The following is a 21,217-nucleotide window of genomic DNA, read 5'->3' on the forward strand; positions in this document are numbered from 1 at the left end:
AAAAATTTGTAAAAATTTACAATTGGAAACAATTTAGAAACAAAACCATGTATTATATGTATTATGTTTTTATTATTATCCATGTATTATATTATATATGATTTATTGTTGATTTATTGTTTCAATATACCTTTCCTCTTAAAAACCAGACTAATAGAACTAGCTGTACAAATTACACGGCTGACTAAGAAAAAGTGAATCACATTCAAGTTATATATCTAAGAAAAACATAGGTATGATGAAGGAATGATGATGTATGATGTACGATAGGAAATAACTGCAAGTTCTATAACATATCTGATAAAAAACTAACTTTCTGACTATAAATATTTACTTTTTTTAAGAAAATAAACACAAGTAAGGAAAAATAACAATTTAGGAACAAGAATATGAATACCCGGTACTTGACATCATTTTTCCTACAAATCCTAAATCTGTACATGTATTATAGAGGCTTTATTTGTAATATATTCCAAATACCTTCCCTCCTTAAACTCACTAATAGTACTGCCTATAAAAATTAAACAGGTGAGCAAGAAACGATAAGCTAGGAAAGTAGTAATGAGTGTAATGGCTGGGGAATCGTAAAACAACGTAGATAAAAGATACAAATAATGCCTTTCCGCTACTTTCGTGCCTGGGTCTATAGTTTTATTTTCTTTTTTATTTTTTTCGCAAAAATTTATTTGGCAGACTCTGGTCTCTGTTTATCTACCCAGGCAGGCCTTTCTCCACACAGGCACTACTATTTATATCTGCGAGTATTTGCGCTTCTACTTCTTGGGCTGTGCTGTGCAGTATTGTTTGCATTTTATTAAAACGCAGGTTGCCTTTTGTTGATACACCGCCGAGTGGCGGAGCAGCAGGAGCAAGTTTTGTTTCCAAAACCACCGCCAGCTGTTGGCCTTCCACTGTTTTTTTGGCAATCGCCAGTCGCAGGCCCAGTCACAGGTGCGGCGGATTGGGTTACCCGCCAAGAATCAGATATCCCAAGGCTTGACTTTCTGGTCAAGGCATCCATCCTCCTTTCCAATCTCCCCAGTCTCTACTGTCTAGGCATGGGTTGCATCGCCCGGCGAGGCATTCCATTCCAGGCATATCGCATTATGGCGCGAACCCGAAACCCTGGAGCTGTCAGCTCCGCTTTGCCGGAACGGAGCCGGAGCCTACACGTTTGTTTTAACAAATGTGCGAAAAAAAAAAACAGAAATAATCTTGAAACGTAAACAAAATCCGGGCGTCAAATTTCAAATAAAATAGCTGGGGCTTATCTCCTCGAGTGATAAGAAAAGCGAACAGTTGTACTGGCAGGTCTCGCCAAGTATTTATTTTGAAATTATTTATTTTCTTAAACAAATATTTAAAACTATTCTTAAATGTAATAACCACCTTATAACTATTTTACTATCTTAAGATTACTGTACAAGTTTCTCTTAACGAGTGCCTACTGTAATTAGGAAAGTAAGACCTGAAATTAAAATTAAAAAAAAAAGGTTCTTATCTAAGGCATTAATAGGGAAATTTCCCACTTTTTTTAAAATGACAATGGGAATCAGGAACTGGCAGACCCAGAGTCCAGAGCCCAGAGCCCAGAGCCACCCCAGGATATAATTGAGGTAAGCTCCTGGAAGAGAAGTCCCTGCACTTGCGCAATTAGCGCGCAACTCCAAAATGGAGTTGGCCGTGAAAGGAGTTTTCTGTTTTCTGTTTTTTTTTGGTTCTCACGACTGTCTGGAACTGGAACTGGCACTGGAAGTCCTTGAGTCTGGACTGGAAAGGAAGCTGGGCTCATACTTGTTGTCGAACTGCATCCGTCTCTCCCCTCTCCCCCCTCTAATTAGGGCCATCTCCCCGTTGCAATTAGCTCACTCGCCGCGCCTCCCCCGCCACTCGATTCCTTGTTGTTTTTGTTTCAGAAGCCCTCTTGAAGGATACTCACGGTGCACTTTCGGCTTTGTTGCAAGTAGTCGTGCATCTGCTTCCTCCTCAGCAGGCGGCTTGATTTTTTTGGATGCAACTGCCACCGATGATGATGATGATGCTCCTGATGCTGCTTCTAACAATTAAGCGTTTCCTCCCCTGCTGTCCATGGCCCTGTTGTTGTTGTAGCATTGCATTCCAGGCGGCAAAAGCGCACACAAAGGAGCGGGGTGTATGTGTGTGTGTGTGTGTGGGGTGTACTCTCCTCTCTGCCTGTCCTTGCTCCCTTTTCCCTTTGTGGGCTGTGATGTTGGGCTTTTGTTCAAAAACTCAAACAAACTACCCTGAGCGACAGTGTAGATCCTTGCTTCCTAGTTGTTTGTTGTTTTTGTTGTTTGTTTTTGCTATACACTCACAGACACATACACAGACACAGGACATGTACACTGGCCGACTGGCGGAGACAGACAGACGCTTTATTTTTCTCAGTATGGACCTGGGAAATTGCATAAAAATCGCTCGCTTTTCGCACACTTTTTTCGCGCACTCTTTGGCCACTCCTTCGCCAGAAAACAGTTAGAAGCTTGTCGTTCAACTGTTATTTTCTTCGCCTTCCTGCTTCTCCTTCTCCTTCTTCTTTGAGAAACAAAAACACACACACACACAGAGACCGATTCGGTGGGGATATTTTCCAGGGAATGGGGATATTTTCGAGTTTAAGGAAACATTATCCGGAGACGATATGTTATCCAACGCGTATTGTTGTTTGTATTTCATACGCTTTTCCACCGCTTTTCGCACACACAGTTCGCGGCGTCGTCTGCTTTCCACTTGCAACCACTTGGCCTCTACTTTGTTGCGCCCCCAGAACTGGAATATATCGCCACCCACCGCACGTCTGCTCAGTATAGTGGCTTGTTGCCGTTCTCAGGGATTAATTGATATCAAAATATCAAACTCTCGGCATCACCTACGCTTCAAAATCCTCGTTCGTTCTTCCGCGAAAACCGTCCGAACCGCGCGCCTCCTACTTTTTTTTTGGATGCGATGTTCGAGACGTTCTTCTTTGTACGCCATCCGAACATGTTCGAGTTCGATTGGGTTCGATGAAAAACGAGTGGGTACACTATCCAAACAACGGTCCTACTAATAAGTCAGCTGTTACATATTAAAATCGATTTAAATTGAGTTTTTGGACAAGAAAACTGTGTTTTTCATCCTATATTTACCTTTAAACGTCGAGTCATTCTAGGCATTGAACCTTTCTTTTACTAATGCCTTGCCACCTGATATCAGAACAGTGGCAGCACACTGAACATTTATCGGGACGTCTGGCAACCCTTAAAAAGATCTAAGTTTTAGATCCTTGATCAAAAAAATTTTTAAATCGATTTAAGGACAATATTTTTTAAATGAGAATTAGAGGTACTCATTTCCCTGATAACAAAATGGTACACTTTTTCTAAATCGGATATAAATTGGCTGAGATATGGCTACCGGCAAGGGACGAAACCGGAAACCATGGAAATCTCAACATTTTATAGGGGAACCCCTTGAAAAAAATCGAAAAATTTTAAATCGACTCTAGGACAATATTTTAAATGAGAATCGGAGGTACTTGCTTGCCTGATAACAAAATGGTATAATTTTTCTAAATCGGATATAAATTGGCTGAGATATGGCTACCGGAAGGGGACGAAACCGGAAACCATGGAAATCTCAGCTTTTTTAGGGGAGCCCCTTGAAAAAAATCCAAACTCTTGATCTGCAATTAACAATTAGTGTAATTTATTCATATTCTTGATCTTGGTGCAGTAGATTACAGTCATCGACAGCACTATCACACAAGTCCAGTTTGAGGGAACCAAGCATAAAGTGCATAAATATATAAATATAAAAACAAACGTTTTGTACAAAAACAATACCACAATAAAAACGAAATACATAGCTAATCCACCCGCTCCACCTTGAGTTTGATGTCTGTTTTGGGCGTCAGAAGAAGCCTCCGGTTGTTGTACTCGATGGGCATCGTGGTCTCCGCGCAGGGCGTGTATCGGTGGTGCTGGAGAAGAGCCACTACGCCCACAAGGAGGACTTGCTCGACAAACCTCTTGGCTATGCAACCGCGCAGTCCATCGCCGAAGGGCAGAAAAGCTGCCTTTGGCCGCAAATTCATGGCCTCTTCCTCGAAACGATCCGGATCGAATCGCTCAGGCTCTGGATATATATCAGGATCCCGATGAATGGCCGCCGTCGGTATCAGCACATTGTTTCCCCGAGCTATGACGAAAACGGATTTGGGAAGTTCAAAGTCTTTGGTGGCCCGGCGCAGCAAGAAGGGATGTGGAGTGTGCAAGCGAAGCGTTTCTAAGAAGGATAAAGTGATATTAAGAGGGCTTTGATAATAAATATTTCAAAAACTTACCATTGAGGACTTGCTTCGCATACTTGAGGTCCCTGAGGCACTCCGCAGTCAGTTGGGAATCGTGCTGCTCCAGTGTTTTCTTAATCTCCGCCCTAACTCGATCCTGGAGTTCCGGTTGCCGGGCCAGTTCATAGAGACAAAAACCAAGAGTGGCGTTGAGTGGAGTTAACCCAGCCACCAGGAAGCCAAAGGCCTGGGCTGCAATCTGGACATCACTCAGGGGCTGGGAGGCGTTGGAGTACAGCTGCAAAAAGGTCTGCAAGGGTTGGCGATCCCTGCTTCGCTGCTCCTTCAACTGCATCAAGGCTATCCTTTCAAAATAGTTCGTAGCGGCTTCCGCATAACTTCTGTACTGCAGCAGGCGAGCGATGAGGGGAAACTCGAGGGCCAGGTAGGCACACCACAAGCTGAACTTTCCCCAGTAGTTGTGCGTCCACTGGGAGAACTCTTCTAGGTCTCGGTCTCCCAGTCCAAAGGCCATGGAAGCCAGCACATTCACGTTATAGCCAGCCACCAGATCGGTTATGTTCTGGGTCTGTTGTAGCTTCGCAGACGAGAGATCTTTCTGAATTCCGGCGGATATCTGCACCAGCCGGGGCAACAGCTTCTGTATGTTGGCCGGGGTGAACACTTCTGCTGACTTGGCATGCAGAGTACGCCATTTGTGGCCGTCCAACTGCAGTAGGTTTCCGGAGAGAGGCTCTCCATCGGAGTTGCTGTAGAGACCTCGCGAGGTAAAGTGCCCGGCATCCGTGAAAAGAATGTTGTGCACCAGTTCCAAGTCCAGCGCCACAACAAAAGGCTTCAGGCAGGCGAAGAAACCCACAAACGGCGCCCTGCCCTTGTAATTGGAGTATATCTCGTGGAGGGCATCCTGGGCATGTCTTTTTCCCTGCACCACGCCCTTGAGGTTTCCCCAAAGAAACTTTGGCTTCTCGTGCAGAATCCCGCGTCGCTTCCAGTAGCCCAGACTAATCTTTACCAGGGCGTAAAATACAGACAGTGCGCCGATGGTCGCCAAAAGGGTTCTGTGGAGCAGCTCCATGGCTGGCTCCGTCTTTTTGTTGCTGTTAATTTAGTTGCTTTGTAGTGTTTGCCGGCTGCCGTCAACCGCTCGACGCGATTTTCGGCCTTATCAGTCCATCGCCGGGGGATAGCTGTTATCAGTCGATAATGTCCATTGAGCGGCGAAACTAAAATGGAAGAGAAACGAACTATGAAGCAACTGCGACACGATATAGGAATAGAGAGCCAAACTGGTTTTATTGCTAGATTAAAGGCTAGAACATCTAGGGCTGCAGTATGAGGCAGAGATTGTAAGAGCTGTCGAGGAAGTCCTCAATGGGCACCCAACGAACGTAGCCCCGGTCGATTAGTTTCTGCTGGCAGGCGGGCGGCTCGGCAAAATGTGGATCCTATATGGAGTTAAGAATGTCATTAATAGATCATACAAGAGGAGGAGGATGTACTCACCACCACCAGGAGGAAAACCTTTCCCGCTTCACTCCTATGCCAGCCCACAATGGCCTTTGAGGCGGAGTCACCGTTGACGCCACCCATGGCGATAAAGCCCTGGAACTCATTGAAGTAGCTGCGTATTTGATCTACCACCTCTGGGGATCCGAGCTGGCGCACGTGTAGAATCCGGCAGGGCAGCTGGTAGAGAACGTCCATCACGTAGAACTCCTCTAGGGTGCCGATCCAGTCGCAGGAGCCTTCGAACTGTTGGTCCTTGTCCCCAATGGCAACCAGTATGGCCTGAATCTCCCGAATCGAGGGCACGAACCATTGGGCCTCCTGACTACCGTCGGCCGAACTCCCCCGCCTTCCAATTATCCAGGATATGGCTGACTGCAGGGTGCGATAGCCGCAGCCCCAGCCCACGTCCTGGTGCCCGTCGCATCCGTAATGGAAGTAGCTGAAGTAGCCACGGATGCACACCGTCTCGCCGTCCTGGGTGGGCGGGGCGAGTCCCTGGTGGGGGTTCTCCAGCAAAGGAAGGGAATACGTCTTGGGGCTGATCTTTATGGGCGACGTCGTAGCCGCCGCTTTGGAGTCCGGTTCACAGGTGGCCATTTCCGAGGGCAGACGAATTTATTGCACAACGCCTACGCCTGCAGCACCTGTTCGCTTCACAACCACTTGTGTTTATTTACCTTTTCGTCCAGATCGTGAAAGTGAAATCGCAGTGAAATTGGAATGCAGCGTTTGCGACCCAGTCTAGCGATGGGAGTTTCCGTTTCCAATAACACCAAAGTCCAAGGAAATTAACCGAGATTTTGCTGCTAAAAAGATGAATTTAGATTCGTTTCACAGTGAACTAGGCTCCAGCAAAAATTCAGTTCCCATTTCTGGATGATTGGGTTTTTCTCAGGATTTATAATAGCGGTGGCGTTGCCGTACTTCTGGAATGGAATTCGATATCAGTCCGACAATCGATAACATTCCATGGCTTTGGCGCGCTGTTTAAAAAGTATGAAATAAAAAACACAAGTCTTTCCTCTTTTTCTCATGCATTTCAAATTTTATTTGAATTATTAAATGTACAGGATCGTGTTTAGAATTTATAAATATGTGTATGTCGGTTGTGAATGTGTTGTTTAACGCTTTACATATAGAGTCGTTTTGTATTGTGCTCTTCTAGTTTTTACTTATTTGCTTCCAGTTTTTGTGACCAAACAGTGTTTTACGTACATTGTATTTAATAATTGGTAAAATTTGAAATATATTCTAAGACTACGCTTTGTAAAATAGCATATTTTCGTTAGAGTTTCAACTGTGGATTACTGATTGTTACGGAGTTGCAAATTTGTTATATATTTAAAATGCAATCTGAGAACTTGCCAAGTGATGGTGTCTGTAATTGTTTTCTTTTATTTTTTTGTATTTTTTGTGCACCAATTAAAATACTTAAATTACATTTGTGCGCTTTTAAGAATCATTTTCGTTTTCGTATCGTTTTTGGTATGTGTGCCAGCAACGGGTTAAAAGTGGGTTCAATTAAAGATTACAAGTACAATACATAAAATACATTTATTAAATATATTTAGCGATATCACCTCGATTTGTTGTTATTGTGCTCTTAAAAATCATTTAACAGAAAAGATTTATATGCTAAATTGTTAATATTATCATATTCGTATAAGTTATGCGTTATTATAAATATTTATACGATTTATATTCCATCGATTCATCTCATTTCATCTCACATCTCATATCATCTCATAAATGCAGTCAAAATACGCTTGCGTCTAAAAAATACATTCCGCTCTTCTCAGCTTGGGGGTGTTCTGGAGTGAGTTCTGCATCAGCCCGTCCATCATCTTACCAAACTACAGTCAAGTCTACATCTGAATCGTTGCTCTAAGGTGAAAACTACATGTGGGTCGGGGTCTGGACTCGAAAAAATAGAGTTGAGAGCGAAAAGAAATGCGCTTCCTATCTATTTAAGAGTTCAGGCCCCCTTCAAATCGACCCGTGCTACTGTGAGGCATCCTTCGGTGCTGGTTTAAATGCAATTACACGCCCCCGGCTCCGCTTACAAGGTGCAGTACTCGGTGAGAATGGGTATGGACTTCAACAGCTCGTTGATGTTGTTCTCCTCCAGATGCGTCACCAGTTGTTCGGAAGACTTGAGCAAGTTGACGCAGTTCTGCAGGTTCTCGACGATCTCCTTGGTCATGCTGTCCGACGACTTGCTGATCAGCTCGGCCAGCTTCTTGCCCACCTCGCACTTGATCAGCTCCTCCTGCAGCCGCTGCGCCTGCTCCAGCCCCGCCTCGTTCTTCTGCGAGAGGTAGACCACGGACAGGATGCACAGGGCGATCAGTGCTTCGTTCTGCATCACCAGGTGCTGGGCAGTCAGCATACTGACCATGGCCTCCACAGTGCCCTCGTTGGCCAGGAACTCGCTCAGGCTGGAGCGGTCGTAGTCCTGGGTGAGTGGAATCTTGTCGGCGATCTGTTCGGCGGGAGCGTCGCCCTTGCGGGGCAGGGCGTAGGCGATCTTGCTGAGGTAGGCGTGCTTAATCAGCCAGGCCATCAGGCGCAGGGACTCCCCCGTCACTCCCGCGTAATCCGACGACTTGCTCCAGTGCACCAGTTGTTCGATCAAAGTCTTGTTCTTCAGCAGCTCCAGGGCTAGTTTTTCTGCAAAATGTGCATTCCAGATGTTATTGGATGTTTGGCTATTTTCGGCTCCAACTACTCACCCTGGCCGTCGACGGTCATGCGCAGAGTCCCCAGCAGCTTGAAGACGACTGGCGGCTGGTGGATCTCGAGCATGGGCAGGATGGTCTGCACCAGACCCGCCTGGATCACCGCGTTCTTGTTCGGCTTGGGTATGACCAGGTTGCGGAGTGCACTCAGCAGAGCGTGCTGCAGACGGACGTCATCCTTGACGCCGTTGTTCTTCGACAGCACCTCGAGCAGCTTGTTCATGGTCTGCTGCTCCACAAAGTAGATGCAGTGGCTGTCGGTGCGGGCAAAGTTGCCCAGTGCCAGTACCCCAGTGGTCAGCAGATCGATGTCGGTCGAGTCCAGCCAGTCGACCATGTTCTTCAACAGCGGTGTCGTGTACAGATAGTGCATCGATTCATCTAATAAGCGGCATAAGAGGGTATTAATTACATGGATAGAATAGGTATAGTCTAGTGGGCTCACCTCCCGTGAGAATCAAGACGATGAGCTCGCAGGCGAGCTTCATCAGGGCCCGGGCTTCGCTGGTGCTGGCCAGCGTCTTGTACTTCTCCAGCAGGTTGTAGATCGTCTCGCAGAGCCCGTCCTTGGCCAGCAGGAGCTTCACCTCGTCGCTTTCCGCCTGGTAGTGGAGCAGCTCCAGACACATCTCGGCCAGGTCGGGATTGGTGGAGGCGGCCAGGATGCGCGACAGCTGGATGTTCAGCGCGGAGTCAAAGTTCAGGTCCGCCACGTTTTCGGTGAGGATGCTGAGCAGCGGGAGGGTGTTGAGGAGCAGGTCCTCGTGCTGCTCCACATTGGAGGCCCCGGTGTCGATGATGGCCTGCAGCTTCTTCATCACGCCCAGCTCCATGGCCCGCTTGGCCAGCCCCTCGCCGCCCAGGAGGTAGTTGGAGAGCAGCCCGCCACGCACCTTGATGAACTGGGCCGCATTGGCCACGTCCTCGATGGTGGAAATGTCCAGCAGTTTCAGCAGCACCGCATCCCCCTCCAGCTCCAGGATAAGGTCCCTCGCCTCGTCGTTCAGGTAACAGATGTTGCCCAGCGCCCGGCAGATCTGAATGGGCAGCTCCATGCTGCCGTCGGGAGTCGGCACTTGCTTCAGGCACTCCAGGAAGCCGGCAATAATCTCCCGTTTGGTGAACTTCTTGCGCTGCACTTCCGACTTTGTGATCTCGGCGATGCACTTGGCCGCCTCCTTGCGCACGATGGTGTCCTCGCACTGGGTGAGGCCCAGGAAGCAGTCGGCCAGCTCGTGTTTATCGAAGAGCTTGGGGTCCTTGGTGGCCGAGATTTCGCAGAGCAGGTTCTTTGTGTTCCCATTGCTGACACTGGTGGTCTTAAGCTGTTCGATCAGCTCGTCCATCTCAGCTGTGGGAGAGAAGTGGGAAATATTTTAGTTTTAATCTCAAAATGTAGTATTTATCCTTTAATTATAATTTAAAATTATTTATCTTTAGTTAGAATCAGTCTTAGTTATTCTAATTACTAAGTTCCATGACGATTTGAGACTTGGCTCTACTTTTGGGATGAAATCTTCCACACTCTTGTTTATTTTCAACCGAGATGGAGCCGTACAATATGCGTCAGCGCCCATTGAGCGATTAAGCGGAAAGAGAGCGAATAGAAGCATATTTTTCTTTGTTTCTGACAAGATTTAAACCCACTCTTGTTTCTTAAGTGCCTACTTCATCTACTTAAGGATATAATTGCCCCTTAAACCCTAAATTATCTTAGAAACCCCTAAGAAATAGTACCTTTAAGTGGAAAGAATCGATTGTTAAAGCCTCCTCCCCTTGAAGAACAACTTTCCCTACAAATCATTGAGCCATTTCCGAAAATGTGCCTAAAAATCCTTCGAGAATGAGCCGCATTGAAGGTCCAACTGGCCCTGGAGGCAGATGGCATGGATTATAAAAAGAGCCGGCGTGGGCGGGCCATTTGCATAAGTCTGAGCCACGGGCGAGGGAAGAGCGAAATGGAAAAACCAATCTGGATTTAATAAATGGCAGTTGGTGGGTCCTGGGAGGCGCTAGAAAAAGGCACAAAAGGATGCCCCAATCCGGATAGTTTCTGGTTATTGATGGCCCACATTTTTCAACAGAATCTAGGACTCTCTACCAGGACCACTCCCAGTTGTCCAGGCAACACCTTTACAACCAAATCGAACTGGAATACATAATTCCCCAAAGGTGACCCCGAAGTTCAACCTCTTCCAGAGCCATTAAAGTCTCCCATTTCCATATTTTTCCACTAAAGAGTCGGGAAATCGGGTTTAAATTCGAACTCTTGGTCCTTTTTTTTTAGGACTAACATTATCACAATATTATTATTTCAGTCAGTCCTTTATGTCGCCGGGCGACTTAGGAAGGACACAGGAGACAGAAGGGAGAGGGCAGGGCACGTGGCAAGGACTCCAGACTCCGGCACTCGACAACTGGCGACAGTTGGCGGCAATAGCTGGGGGTGGAGTGGAGTGGGGCTGCCCGGGAATGGCAATTCAACAAACTTTGTGGAGCATAAATAATGAATAAGCGAAACAGAAAAGGAAAAAAGGAGAAAGAGTCCTTTAAAGGGGCGGCCAACCGCCATCGCCATCGCCATCATCCACATCATCAACACAGTTTGGCATAGAAACGGCAACAAAGGACACACAGGAGTGCAACTGCAACTGCAACTAACTGGCAGACAAGTTGCACTTAGAAATGTAACCGCCATTGTGGCAGGGACACAGGAACACAGCAGGGATCCAGGAGAGGGCACATCCGAGTGGAATACAAAGTGCATCTGCATAGCAGGGCAGGTAGGCAGGTAGCCAGGTAGCGAGTCCCTCAAATTGTTGCATTGCCACATCAGGTTGAATGCAATTGGACAGGTGGCAAGATGACGTCGCCTATTGGAGTGACAGGTGAGGCAGGAGAGGAAGGGGCAGGTGGACAGGTGCAGCCACTGCACTCTAACCAACAAGGGGTTAGTTTTTATTTTATTTATTGGCTTACAAGATATATTATAATTAATTATGGTACTTAATTAGTTACTAAATATATTTATTTATTAATTATTTTAATTAAAACACTTGGTAGTCTTTTCTTCCAGTGCAGTATCCTTTAATGCAGGGGTGCCCAAACACTGCTTATGACAGAGCAAATTCCAATACCTATGCACAAAAGCACAAATACATATGAGCGATAGTTTTTTTTTTTTTTTTCTATCGTATCACTGAAAAAAATTTTTGTAACATTTTCAACAGAAAAAAAAAAAAAAAAATTTTTTCGGATAATTGAGAATTAATTTTAGGATTATAATTATTTTCAATATGCTCAATTATTTTTCGAATTTTTTTTACTGCGCTTCCATATCGGCTTGTGACGCAGATACTTTAGCATAGCATTTAATAAAATGCCTTTCCAAATTAATTTTTTTGTTTCCGCTTATTATTATATTACATATAATACATTGCTGCTCGCAAAGAAAATTTTCGACAAAGAAAAAATGCATCGTTCCACAGTCAACCATTCTGTCCAAAACCACAACAAGAAGTGATTTTTTGCAGTGAAAAGTTTTCGGCAATCCAACAACAAAATGCCAGAAAAGTGTTGAAACTGTTTAAGTGTTATTAAACTACGAAAAATTGTTATTGTAATTTGCCTTGCCTATACTGGGAGCAGCACACGTATATGATTTTGCTCTACCCATATGACAGAGCAATCCAACAACAAAGGAGGAACGAGAGCAATGGGACTGGGCATCCCTGCTTTAATGCGTTTGGGCCATTGCCTCAATGCCTTTTGCGTGACTCCGACTGTTTGTTTTGGTAACTGGTACTCGTTGGTATTCAGAGTATGCCCTCCATCCATCCATCCATCCATCCATCCATCCGTCCATCCATCCATTCATCCGTCCATCCATCCATCCAGTTCCGTGGCAAGTTCGTTAGCTTTTCTGCGGAAGGAGCTGCGGAAGCGGGCGGCGTTCGTGGCATTTATTCGCTCGAATTTCTGGGCCAATTGCTTTATTTTATTTTTGGCATCAGGCAGAAGGCACCAGGCCCTGGTATTTTGTTTCTTGCATTTAACGATTCACTGGCTCCGCCTCTGGCTCCGACTCTGCCCGGAAAAATAACAAATGTGGTGCAAGAGCTGCTATGGCTATGCCCCGTGTGGTGGCATGTCGCATGACTTCCCAAAAAGCCGTTCGACAAAAGTGGGTTAAACGAGAGTTGCCTCCAAAAATAGACTCCATTTCGGACCACTTGGTTCCTCTTATGACTCATTATTATTTTTAATTTAAACTAAACATTACTTTTCTTTACAAATTACAAAGCTAGCTTGGTATTCCTTGACTTCCTATATCACTTGACTCCCTTGAAGAATCGATTTTAGTCCAGCTCCAGTGGCTGCAGTCGCTGATCCTCCCCAGAGCCGCTCTCTAGAAGCAGCGGGCGAGGACCCGGGATGAGGCCCAGTTGGAGCAGGGCATGGCAGGCGGGTGTCTGCATCTGGATGGCATGCTCCCGCAGCTTGGCATTGTTCCCCTGCCTGGCCCGCAGCAGCATGGTGTCTCCTGGAAAGGGACAAGGAGGAGGAGGAGGAGGAGAAGCCATTAAACACGCATCCCTGAGATCTCCACCCCAGCTTCCTGGGTAGGGAAACACTCACGCAGACTCCGCTCTTGCTTGCAGTTCTGCTTGAGATCCGCTATGAAGACCTGCTCGATCTCCTGCACCAGCCTGGCCAGCTTCTGGTCCGTGTACTTGGCCACGCTCGCCGGGCTGAGGTAGTAGGCGATGTGGTGGGTCTGGCTGATCCGCCGCAGGCTGTGGGTGCTACGGAGGGAAACGGAGTTAGCCTCCTCGCTCTCAAGACTAGACCGGACTCACCTGGTCTGCGAGAAGCTGTACACCGGGGAGGCGGCTATGTAGTGCAGGGTGATGAAGAGGAACACCAGGGAGGCCAGGACTCCGATCACTAGTTGCTCCGTCTGGTAGTAGGTCTGCCGCTGGGGCTTCCGCTGGTTAGCCGGCTGGTACGGCTTCCTGTGGTGGACATCCCTAGGGTCCTCCCCGGGCAGGTCACTCTCCTCCTTCTCCTGGTCCTGCTCCTGCTCCTTCTCCGTGGTGGCGCTGAGGTAGTCCTCGTACTCGGAGCGACGCTGTCCGAAGCAATCCCCCACAGCCGTCACAATGTTGTACTCGATCCGCTTCTGGCAGTCGGTGAGGCAGTCGGCCGCCTCGCTGATCCGACGGAAGGCCGGCTCGGCGCCGGGACACAGGTTCTTGTCCGGATGGAGGCGGAGGGCCAGCTTGTGGTAGGCCCGCTTCACCTCCGAGTAGGTGGCGTGGTGCGAGACGCGGAGCACCTCGTAGTGGTTGCGGCATCGGAGCACCTTCTGCACCACGTCCAGCATCTCGAGGGTGAAGCCGTGGGGCAGGGCGTCCGAGTGGCGGGTCGGACCGATCGAGCGCTGCTCCTCGGGCTTTAGCCGCAGCCGCACCAGGATGTTCTTCAGCTCCAGCAGGGCCACGATCTCGTCGTGGTCGCGCAACTGGTCCAGTTCCTCGTTAATACGGACCAGGCCCACTTGGTAGTGGCCCAGGCAGAGGTCGGTCACCACCTGGTCGATGCACTGTCTCCGGCGGCCCATGTTTCGGGCTTCTGGCTCAGCTCCTTCCTCCTCGCCTTTCCAGCAGCGTGCGAAAGCAAAGAGTTGGTTCTGTTTTCAATTTTGGAATGGCTGGGAGGTTTGGGAGGATGTGGCTGGTGATCTGGAGGTCTGGTGGTTGGTGGTCGTGTCTAGTGTGAACTGGGTAGTAGTGGGACAGAAACACAAACACTAACTTTTCTGGGCCATTGAATTTTTGTGGGATTTGTTTTCAGAAATATCTGAGCACTTTGGAAAGGTCAACTGTGGGAGTCAGGAGTCCAGAGCTTTCTTTCCAACCCACTGCCCTTTTCAGGCATTCAAATGAGAGACACATCTCTTTCAGACAAGTGACGAACTCCAAGGACTCTTTAAGGACCTCGCCCCAAGAAGTATGCTTCGAAAACTTGTCAAGAGGACTTGCCTTGCTAGTTAATTGAAATTAATTTCCATGCCACTTTGAATGGGGCACGAACTCAATTAAAACACAGCTCCCAGTAGCAATCCCCCTCCCATCCGTTCAAGGCCATTAGAAGGACCAAAATCTTATTAGCAGTAAAAAGAATAAAGCGAGTCCTTCGGGGGGCAAATAGGAAATCACAAGTCACCCGGCAGACCAGATGAGGCAAGCGCCGCTGCCTGGAATACGAATGAAGGACAAGTGCCGGGCGGGGTGGCGGAAAAAAGGGCAATAAATTTGCTTCCCGGGTGAACTACAATAACAGGCAGCTAATCTGGGTAAGCTGCCTCCTCCCTGGAACGAATGGCGGAGCAGCAGCAGCCCAAAATAATAATAATAACAATAAAGAAGAGGCAGGCCGGGTCTGCGTTTTTGGCAACTGATATCGTCTCTGGCCTTATCAGGACTTGGGGGTGGATGGAAGCCACAGAGGCAGCCGCAGTGACAGCCACAAGGACGAAGACAGCCTGCTTGGCGAGAGCTAGCGAGCTGCAGACACAAAGGACCAATTAAAAGCCAAAGCGAGTGGGCCGCGGGGGAGGACTCATCCGGCAGCTGGGAGCAGGAGCTTCCCAGGCACTCCTGCCCTGACACCCTCAAGTGACAACTTTTAAACAAAAAAATATTAAACAATCAACCGCTTAAACTTAGTTTAAAATTAAAAAAATAACTTAAAAGTTAGAGCAGCCCAGGGAACTCCCCGTTCGACCCTTTTTTCTGTACAGTCTCCGCGGTGTTTTGTTTGTTGTGCCACCCCCCGGGGGATGGAGCGCGGGGGGGACCTTGCACCTCGCAGGAGGCACATTCTCATTTATTAATGCGTCGTCACTGCTGCTCCCAGGAGCGGCGTTTGCTGGGGGGTTGCTTTTTTTTTCGGCCCAAAAAGGGGGTGGTTCGGACGAATTCCCGCCAGAATTCGCCTGCCAGGAGGGCGCTGGGGCCATTAAAGGATAAGGGAAATCTGGGCATGCGATTGGTAAAAAGTGACCACATGTGCCCCGCAGCAGGATGGAGTTGCAGCCGTGCAGATTCCCATCCAAATCGGCCCACTGTGCGGCGGAGAGACTAGACTCTAGGCGGCAAAAACGCGTAAATATTGATTTTTCTCACATGTCGCCCCGGCAGGGCAGGCGGAGTGTTAGACCCCCACCCACCCAAGACCCAGACACTCTCGAGCGAGCACCTGGCCTGGGGATCTCGGTTTTCTAGTCTTCGCAGCTCGTAAATGCCACAATCGGAGGCACACAAGGCATAAGGCACGGCACGGCAGTCACTGCACCGACACTCACACAATGACACGCATGAGTTGCAATTGTTTATGTTACGCGCCGCGAGCAACAAACAAGAACACGGAGCATTCCACATTAAATAAGACTCCCTCATAGACTCCATAGATGCTACTTCATCGGGTTACTCACTCGCCATGTTTGCCGCTTTTGTTGATGGTTTCCTCGACTCCTGGTCGTCGTCGGCTGGGGCGCTTGCTTATTTCCTAACTGGTCGATGGTCGGTGGTCAGTGGTAGGCACGTTGTATCACTTATTTGGCCGCTTGGCTTGGCTAACACTCCACTTTTGGCTAATTCTCGCTGCCCGCAGGAGCTGAACACATTTCACGGCTCTTCCAAGTAGTATTCCCGAATTCCGAATCGCCTGCGCCCTTCGCACTTATCTCTTGAATTACTTATCAAATGGATTAATCCAAGCACTCCGATATATTACGATCCGTCCGAATAAAAACAGTCCGAGCCGCGCGCACTCAAATATTATTTTGAGGCTTTTGCTTCAAGATGGTTTTTTGGAGTACTCTTAGATGGTTTGTTATTGTTGGTATTATTTGGTATTAAGTGTTACCTTTTTGGGGATTCCCCGAGCTGGTCACACTTTTATTTTAAGTTTTTTGAATGATTTTCACTCTTATTGACTAAATTCTCTGTGAATTTAGCAGAATCTAAGTAGAAGATTTAAAAAATCGCTATTTTATCGGGTTTTAGGGTAGTTTTAGGTGATTTTTAGAACATTTTTTAGTATTTCTTGGTATTTTTGACACACGTTTCTTCTTTTTGCCACTGTTAAGTAACAGTCTGTTAAAGTAGCAATATCTGTCTATCGATAGTCGAGTCACTCTATTAAATTTATTATTTCAAGTCTACTAGATAGCTAAATTAAAATTTAATAATCAGTTAATAATAATATTTATCTTTAAGAACCACCTTTGCAAAATATAAAATCAAAACAGACAACCTAGTTTCTCAGCATCTCTATCCCTGTTATCGATAGGTGGCTGCTATGCTCATCCTGTATTTAACAAAAAAACAAACGCTAACAAAACGGTTGCACCGCCTTGCATTTCCCTAGAGTTGTGAACACATTTTCGCGCTATTTTCCACATTCAGCATTTCCCGGCGACCATATAGCCTCCGTTCCGTTGCAGCAACTCGCCCCCGCCACACTCGCTCCTCCGGCGTTCCCGTTTCCAGCAGGGAGCCCCACGGTGTGATCGAAGAATTTGCGAGTTGTTTGAGTGTTTCAGAAAGGCTTATAAAATTGGCAAGATAACTAAGCAGAGCACGAAGATGCCGCCAGCGTCAGCGGTGAATAACAGTAATGCAGCCGCCCAGGCGGCGAAGGCCGAGCGGGCGGAGAAGCTGCGAGGGGCGCTGAAAGGCTTCATCGTGGCGGACCGACAGCGTCGCCAGGAAGAGTACGAGGCCCAGTGCGAGGAGCAGCGATTGCGGCGTGAACGGGAGGAGCAGGAGCGTCAAAACACGCTCTCGCTGGAGGACACACGTGGCCAGATCACGCGGCTGGACGAACAGTTGGCCGACCTGCACAGTCAGAAGCACCAGCTCACCGTCCAGCTGAAGAAGGTGATCAACGAGGAGGAGACCCGCAAGAAGCAGGCCAAGGAGAACGAGCTGTTTATAATGCAGCAGGCGGCGGCCAGCAATCCCGTGTTCCTGCCGCCCCTGCGCCTCCAGCATCACCAGTTGCTGCAAAAGGTCGTCTCCACCCCCATGTCCCATTATTACTTCTCAAAAGCTAATGATTACTTTACAGCCCCCGCCCGGTAACCAGCCAGGAAAACGGGGCCGGAGCCCCTCACCGCCAAACCAGCACCAGGCTTACTACAAGAGTGCCGCCAGCTACGCCCAGCAGAGTAAGCCCGGATGGTGGCCATTGAGTCCCAACACAGTGAACGCTGCCATAGGCGGACAAAACACTCACAGAACTTCTATCACAGTCTGACTTCCCTAAAAGCGCAACAACCACCAATGAAACAATATTATTTTTAAATTAATTCATAATTCTGGGGAAGAAATATGCATTTTTTCCATAGCTCCGATGAAGAGTTATTTATGTTAATCGTTCTAATCGACAGACAATTTGAAGGAATTTGTTAATAGATGATAATTAATTAGAGTACAGTGTGTGTTCACGTGGAGAACTTTTATTTCCCGAACCAGATTTACTTTCGTTTGTATTTTTAACACACTTGTACTTGTGATTGAGATTCAGGTTATTGTTTGCGAAGTTGGTCTGTAAGTAGAATGTCTATCGTCTGGTCTCCGCTTTCACTGTACGCGACTACTAACAGCTTGCTAACCCCCGTCCCGATCATCACAATCTCATTTGATTTGCGCACACTAACCGCTAACCGACACAGGCACACAACTTATGTTCATTTCGTTATTTGTTTACGATCGATTCGCAGAACACGATGACTACCGTCGTGCCGCGGACTATGCTAGACTATCATGGAACAGTAAGCACCACTTCACTCGCAATTCCAAGACCGAGATCCTCCGCCGGCACCTATCCACCCACAGTCCTCCAATAACCCCAATTGTACCTTTCTTGCAGAGACAACGGCACAGTATCCAGGACCCGGAACACTTTTCTACCAGACGACCGCGGCGTCGCCGACGACACAGCATCAGGCGGATGCCCGCCTGCAGTCCTACTACACCATGCCGCTGCGGCAGACGACCTACCACGTGGATCTGCCAAGCGCCACCGTCAGCAAGGCCCCGGACACCCAATCCTCAAAGCTACCGCCACAGTCGCAGCCCATGCAGGTGCTGCACATCAATCTCGACCAGCCAGCCATTTCGCAGGCGGATCTGGTGGTGCAAGCCGGCGGCGGCAGCCTCTCCGTACAGGCCACCAAGCCGCAGGTGACCATGGAGAAGTTATCTGACCGCTACCACATCGAGGCGAAGCACGACGGTCCGCCACCGGGTCATGTGCCGCCGCCGCCACACCTGCTATCCGAGGGGGGAGTCGTTTACAAGCCCCTCTTAAGCGAGCTCTCGCTGCATCACAACGTGCTGCAGATCAGTAGCAGCCAGGTGGGTTATCCCCATCGACCCAGCAGTCACGATAATAGCGCAAAAGTGTTCAGCAGACGTTAGAATCTGCCAAGATTCCGGCCTTGTTGAGACATTATCCTGACGAGCAATCCAAAAACTATCTAATATTTAATCAGTTTCCCCAACAGAATCCCAAAGCTGTCGGCAGCATAACGCAGGGCTATGCCCCCGGACGCGGTGGCTCGGCCCACGAACAACAGATCGCCCGGCAACAGCTGGCGATGCTGCCCGGCCAGCCGGGTGTGCCACCCGGATCCGTGTCTGGTTCACCACAGCCCCCGCCCGGACAACAGTTGCATTATACGCGACGCCTCTACTAGCACCAGCTCCAGCTCCAGCCCGGCTGATGCTAAGGAACTAACTCACTGATATACTTACGATTTTAAATGGAAATTATTATGACTACGCTGCCCACATGGAGGCGGCGACACGAAAATAAAGCACACAACTATGGCGTCCCTATTTTCCAATCGAAGAAACTGAGTTGGATAACTGCGTTTGAACTTTTGGGATTAAAAAGGATTGTGTTTTAACTAAGGATATCCTTCAAAATGTAATTAGGGAATATCTATAGCTTCTATTTCTTATGAAACACTCTATTAACCGCCACTTCCGACTTGGGCAATTCCCATTTGAGCTCGGGTTCGTGTTCACTTGATCTTAACTACTTGATCCCAATTGTCAAAAAATGTCTAGCGAAGCTTAAAGTTTGTTATTTTATTAGAAGAACTATTTTCGGGGCTTAGCCTTCTTCTGTACTTTATTATTTTAATATTATTTTGTTTATGTAAGTTTCTAAACTTCATTGAATGAGTGCCTAGGCATTGTTTTGCTTTCCAAGAACTCTTACGACTGGGTTCTCTAGGGGATCGAAGATCCAAGCTGTTTGTTCAGCTGCGGAAGCGATTCCAGATGCTAATCTCTATCTAGATTCTAGATTCTATATTCTAGTCTCTACGTTAGCCATAAGGCCCCTGGATTATCGCTAATTTGCGAAATTACTCAAGTGTGACGTCTCGACCTAGGCTGCGGACTTTCCCTGACCAATAATTGCCTCCCCTTGTGAGGTAATTTCATTTCAACAATTTTCTACTTAACGTAATATGACATTTCATTCCGCGGAGGCTAACTATGACTGAAAGTCTCCACAAATGATTCATAAACGTCAATAAAAGTCAATAAAAACAATTAACTTGGAGGTTGGAATACATGGGAAAGTCTTAAGTCTGTTAATCTCTAATGTCTTTTATAAAGTTTAAGTTTAAATATGGAAACAGGTGTATATGGATTTAATTATTCTCTGTTTGGAATTCCAATTATAAATTATAGTTATAATTTTCTGAAAAAGTTTCTGGGAAACAGCACGTGCTAGTTATTAAGAAAATGGAAAATAATGATAACCTTGATTATTAAATAATAAAAGGCGGGATTTTTTAAAAAAATATTCCATATTGATAAGAGGGCTGTCTTTTTAGAAAAATTCTGGAAACTAACAGCTGCGAGTTATTAAAATAATATATAAATATTTTATAGAAAATGTATATATATTATAGTTTTACATAATTAATAGTTTAAGGCTTAAAAAAAAGCCCTGAATACTTGGAAAAATATTCTATTTTGATAAGAAGCCCCTGCCTATTTTGCTTCCTGGATTTTTAGAATTCCTCGAACACCAGTGCACCCCCTTATTGATGACACACAAGATTAATATTTTTTGTTTTTAAAGTTTATGCTGGAAACTCATTTGAATACGGAACAACAACGTGGGGTCAATTGCGAGGCGCACACTTGTTAATTAGCCGAGCCAGTGGGTGCTTTAGGGGGGGTCTCAAGTCCCAGACCTCTTCTTCGTTACTCCAGAAATTCGAAAATAAAAGTTTCCGAGTCTAGGCTCGTCCAATCCGATTACGTAACACTTTACAGCAACACCCCGTTGAAAACCAGTTTTGTTCGTTGGCTACTACTATTGGTGTTGTTGTTATTGTTGTTGTTTGTGTGTCAAGGAAAAGTTACAGACAATTACAATGGTTGGGAGGTTGAGAGTCCCCCCCTCCAAACTGAGGGGGTAATTAAAAACGGAAGCCATGCCCGAAGCCATAGTAAGTATTGTTGTAATGGAAACTTTAAATAAAAAACGGTCTAAACGGGATGGCTGTCAGCGATTTCAGGAAAAGCAGATACAGATACGCCCACGACAGTTCAAA

General features: G+C 47.1%; 6 protein-coding genes across 41 annotated transcripts in view; 1 reads left to right on the top strand and 5 right to left on the bottom strand.

The window, feature by feature from the left end:
• LOC6494621 (DNA N6-methyl adenine demethylase) overlaps positions 1-3,016 on the bottom strand; it is a 32,436-nt gene extending 29,420 nt beyond the window's left edge. For 10 of the 33 annotated variants that reach the window (XM_032451135.2, XM_032451134.2, XM_044715633.1 and 7 more), the window contains exon 1: positions 1,940-3,015. The gene's annotated coding sequence lies outside the window, so the exon portion shown is untranslated. Of the gene's footprint in view, positions 1-1,939 lie in introns of all 33 variants that reach the window. The other 23 variants (XM_032451154.2, XM_032451153.2, XM_032451157.2 and 20 more) reach the window with 5 other exon arrangements.
• A 670-nt stretch (positions 3,017-3,686) lies between these two features.
• Positions 3,687-5,393, bottom strand: LOC6494618 (probable cytochrome P450 6u1). The gene is made up of 2 exons (XM_001959966.3): positions 4,346-5,393; positions 3,687-4,287 (listed from the first exon to the last, which is right to left on the bottom strand). Exons 1-2 carry the CDS (start codon positions 5,388-5,390, stop codon positions 3,869-3,871), a joined length of 1,464 nt encoding a protein of 487 aa, XP_001960002.1. The 5' UTR covers positions 5,391-5,393; the 3' UTR covers positions 3,687-3,868.
• A 41-nt stretch (positions 5,394-5,434) lies between these two features.
• LOC6494617 (probable Ufm1-specific protease 1) lies at positions 5,435-6,502 on the bottom strand. The gene is made up of 3 exons (XM_001959967.4): positions 5,819-6,502; positions 5,603-5,760; positions 5,435-5,538 (listed from the first exon to the last, which is right to left on the bottom strand). The coding sequence occupies exons 1-2, from the start codon at positions 6,419-6,421 to the stop codon at positions 5,635-5,637; spliced, it is 729 nt and encodes a 242-aa protein (XP_001960003.1). The 5' UTR covers positions 6,422-6,502; the 3' UTR covers positions 5,435-5,538; positions 5,603-5,634.
• An 857-nt stretch (positions 6,503-7,359) lies between these two features.
• LOC6494616 (rap1 GTPase-GDP dissociation stimulator 1) lies at positions 7,360-16,490 on the bottom strand. Its single transcript, XM_001959968.4, has 4 exons — positions 16,061-16,490; positions 9,008-9,913; positions 8,557-8,943; positions 7,360-8,494 (listed from the first exon to the last, which is right to left on the bottom strand). The coding sequence occupies exons 1-4, from the start codon at positions 16,065-16,067 to the stop codon at positions 7,884-7,886; spliced, it is 1,911 nt and encodes a 636-aa protein (XP_001960004.2). The 5' UTR covers positions 16,068-16,490; the 3' UTR covers positions 7,360-7,883.
• LOC6494615 (dnaJ homolog subfamily B member 14) lies at positions 12,784-15,014 on the bottom strand. Its single transcript, XM_001959969.4, has 3 exons — positions 13,422-15,014; positions 13,201-13,367; positions 12,784-13,105 (listed from the first exon to the last, which is right to left on the bottom strand). Exons 1-3 carry the CDS (start codon positions 14,183-14,185, stop codon positions 12,921-12,923), a joined length of 1,116 nt encoding a protein of 371 aa, XP_001960005.1. The 5' UTR covers positions 14,186-15,014; the 3' UTR covers positions 12,784-12,920.
• Positions 16,491-16,882: 392 nt separating the features above from the next.
• LOC6495995 (G protein pathway suppressor 2) lies at positions 16,883-19,492 on the top strand. 4 transcript variants are annotated; one of them, XM_014908094.3, is made up of 5 exons: positions 16,883-17,642; positions 17,701-17,800; positions 18,356-18,406; positions 18,505-18,992; positions 19,130-19,492. In XM_014908094.3, the coding sequence occupies exons 1-5, from the start codon at positions 17,217-17,219 to the stop codon at positions 19,331-19,333; spliced, it is 1,269 nt and encodes a 422-aa protein (XP_014763580.1). In that variant the 5' UTR covers positions 16,883-17,216; the 3' UTR covers positions 19,334-19,492. The 4 variants fall into 4 exon arrangements, with proteins under 4 accessions (XP_014763580.1, XP_001960006.1, XP_014763579.1 ...); XM_001959970.4 differs by having other exon boundaries at positions 16,885-17,642; positions 19,142-19,492; XM_014908093.3 differs by lacking the exon at positions 18,356-18,406 and having other exon boundaries at positions 16,885-17,642.
• Positions 19,493-21,217: the final 1,725 nt, after the last annotated feature.

The sequence above is a fragment of the Drosophila ananassae genome, chromosome 3L (assembly GCF_017639315.1).
Source record: "Drosophila ananassae strain 14024-0371.13 chromosome 3L, ASM1763931v2, whole genome shotgun sequence".
Classification (NCBI taxonomy): Eukaryota; Metazoa; Arthropoda; class Insecta; order Diptera; family Drosophilidae; genus Drosophila; species Drosophila ananassae.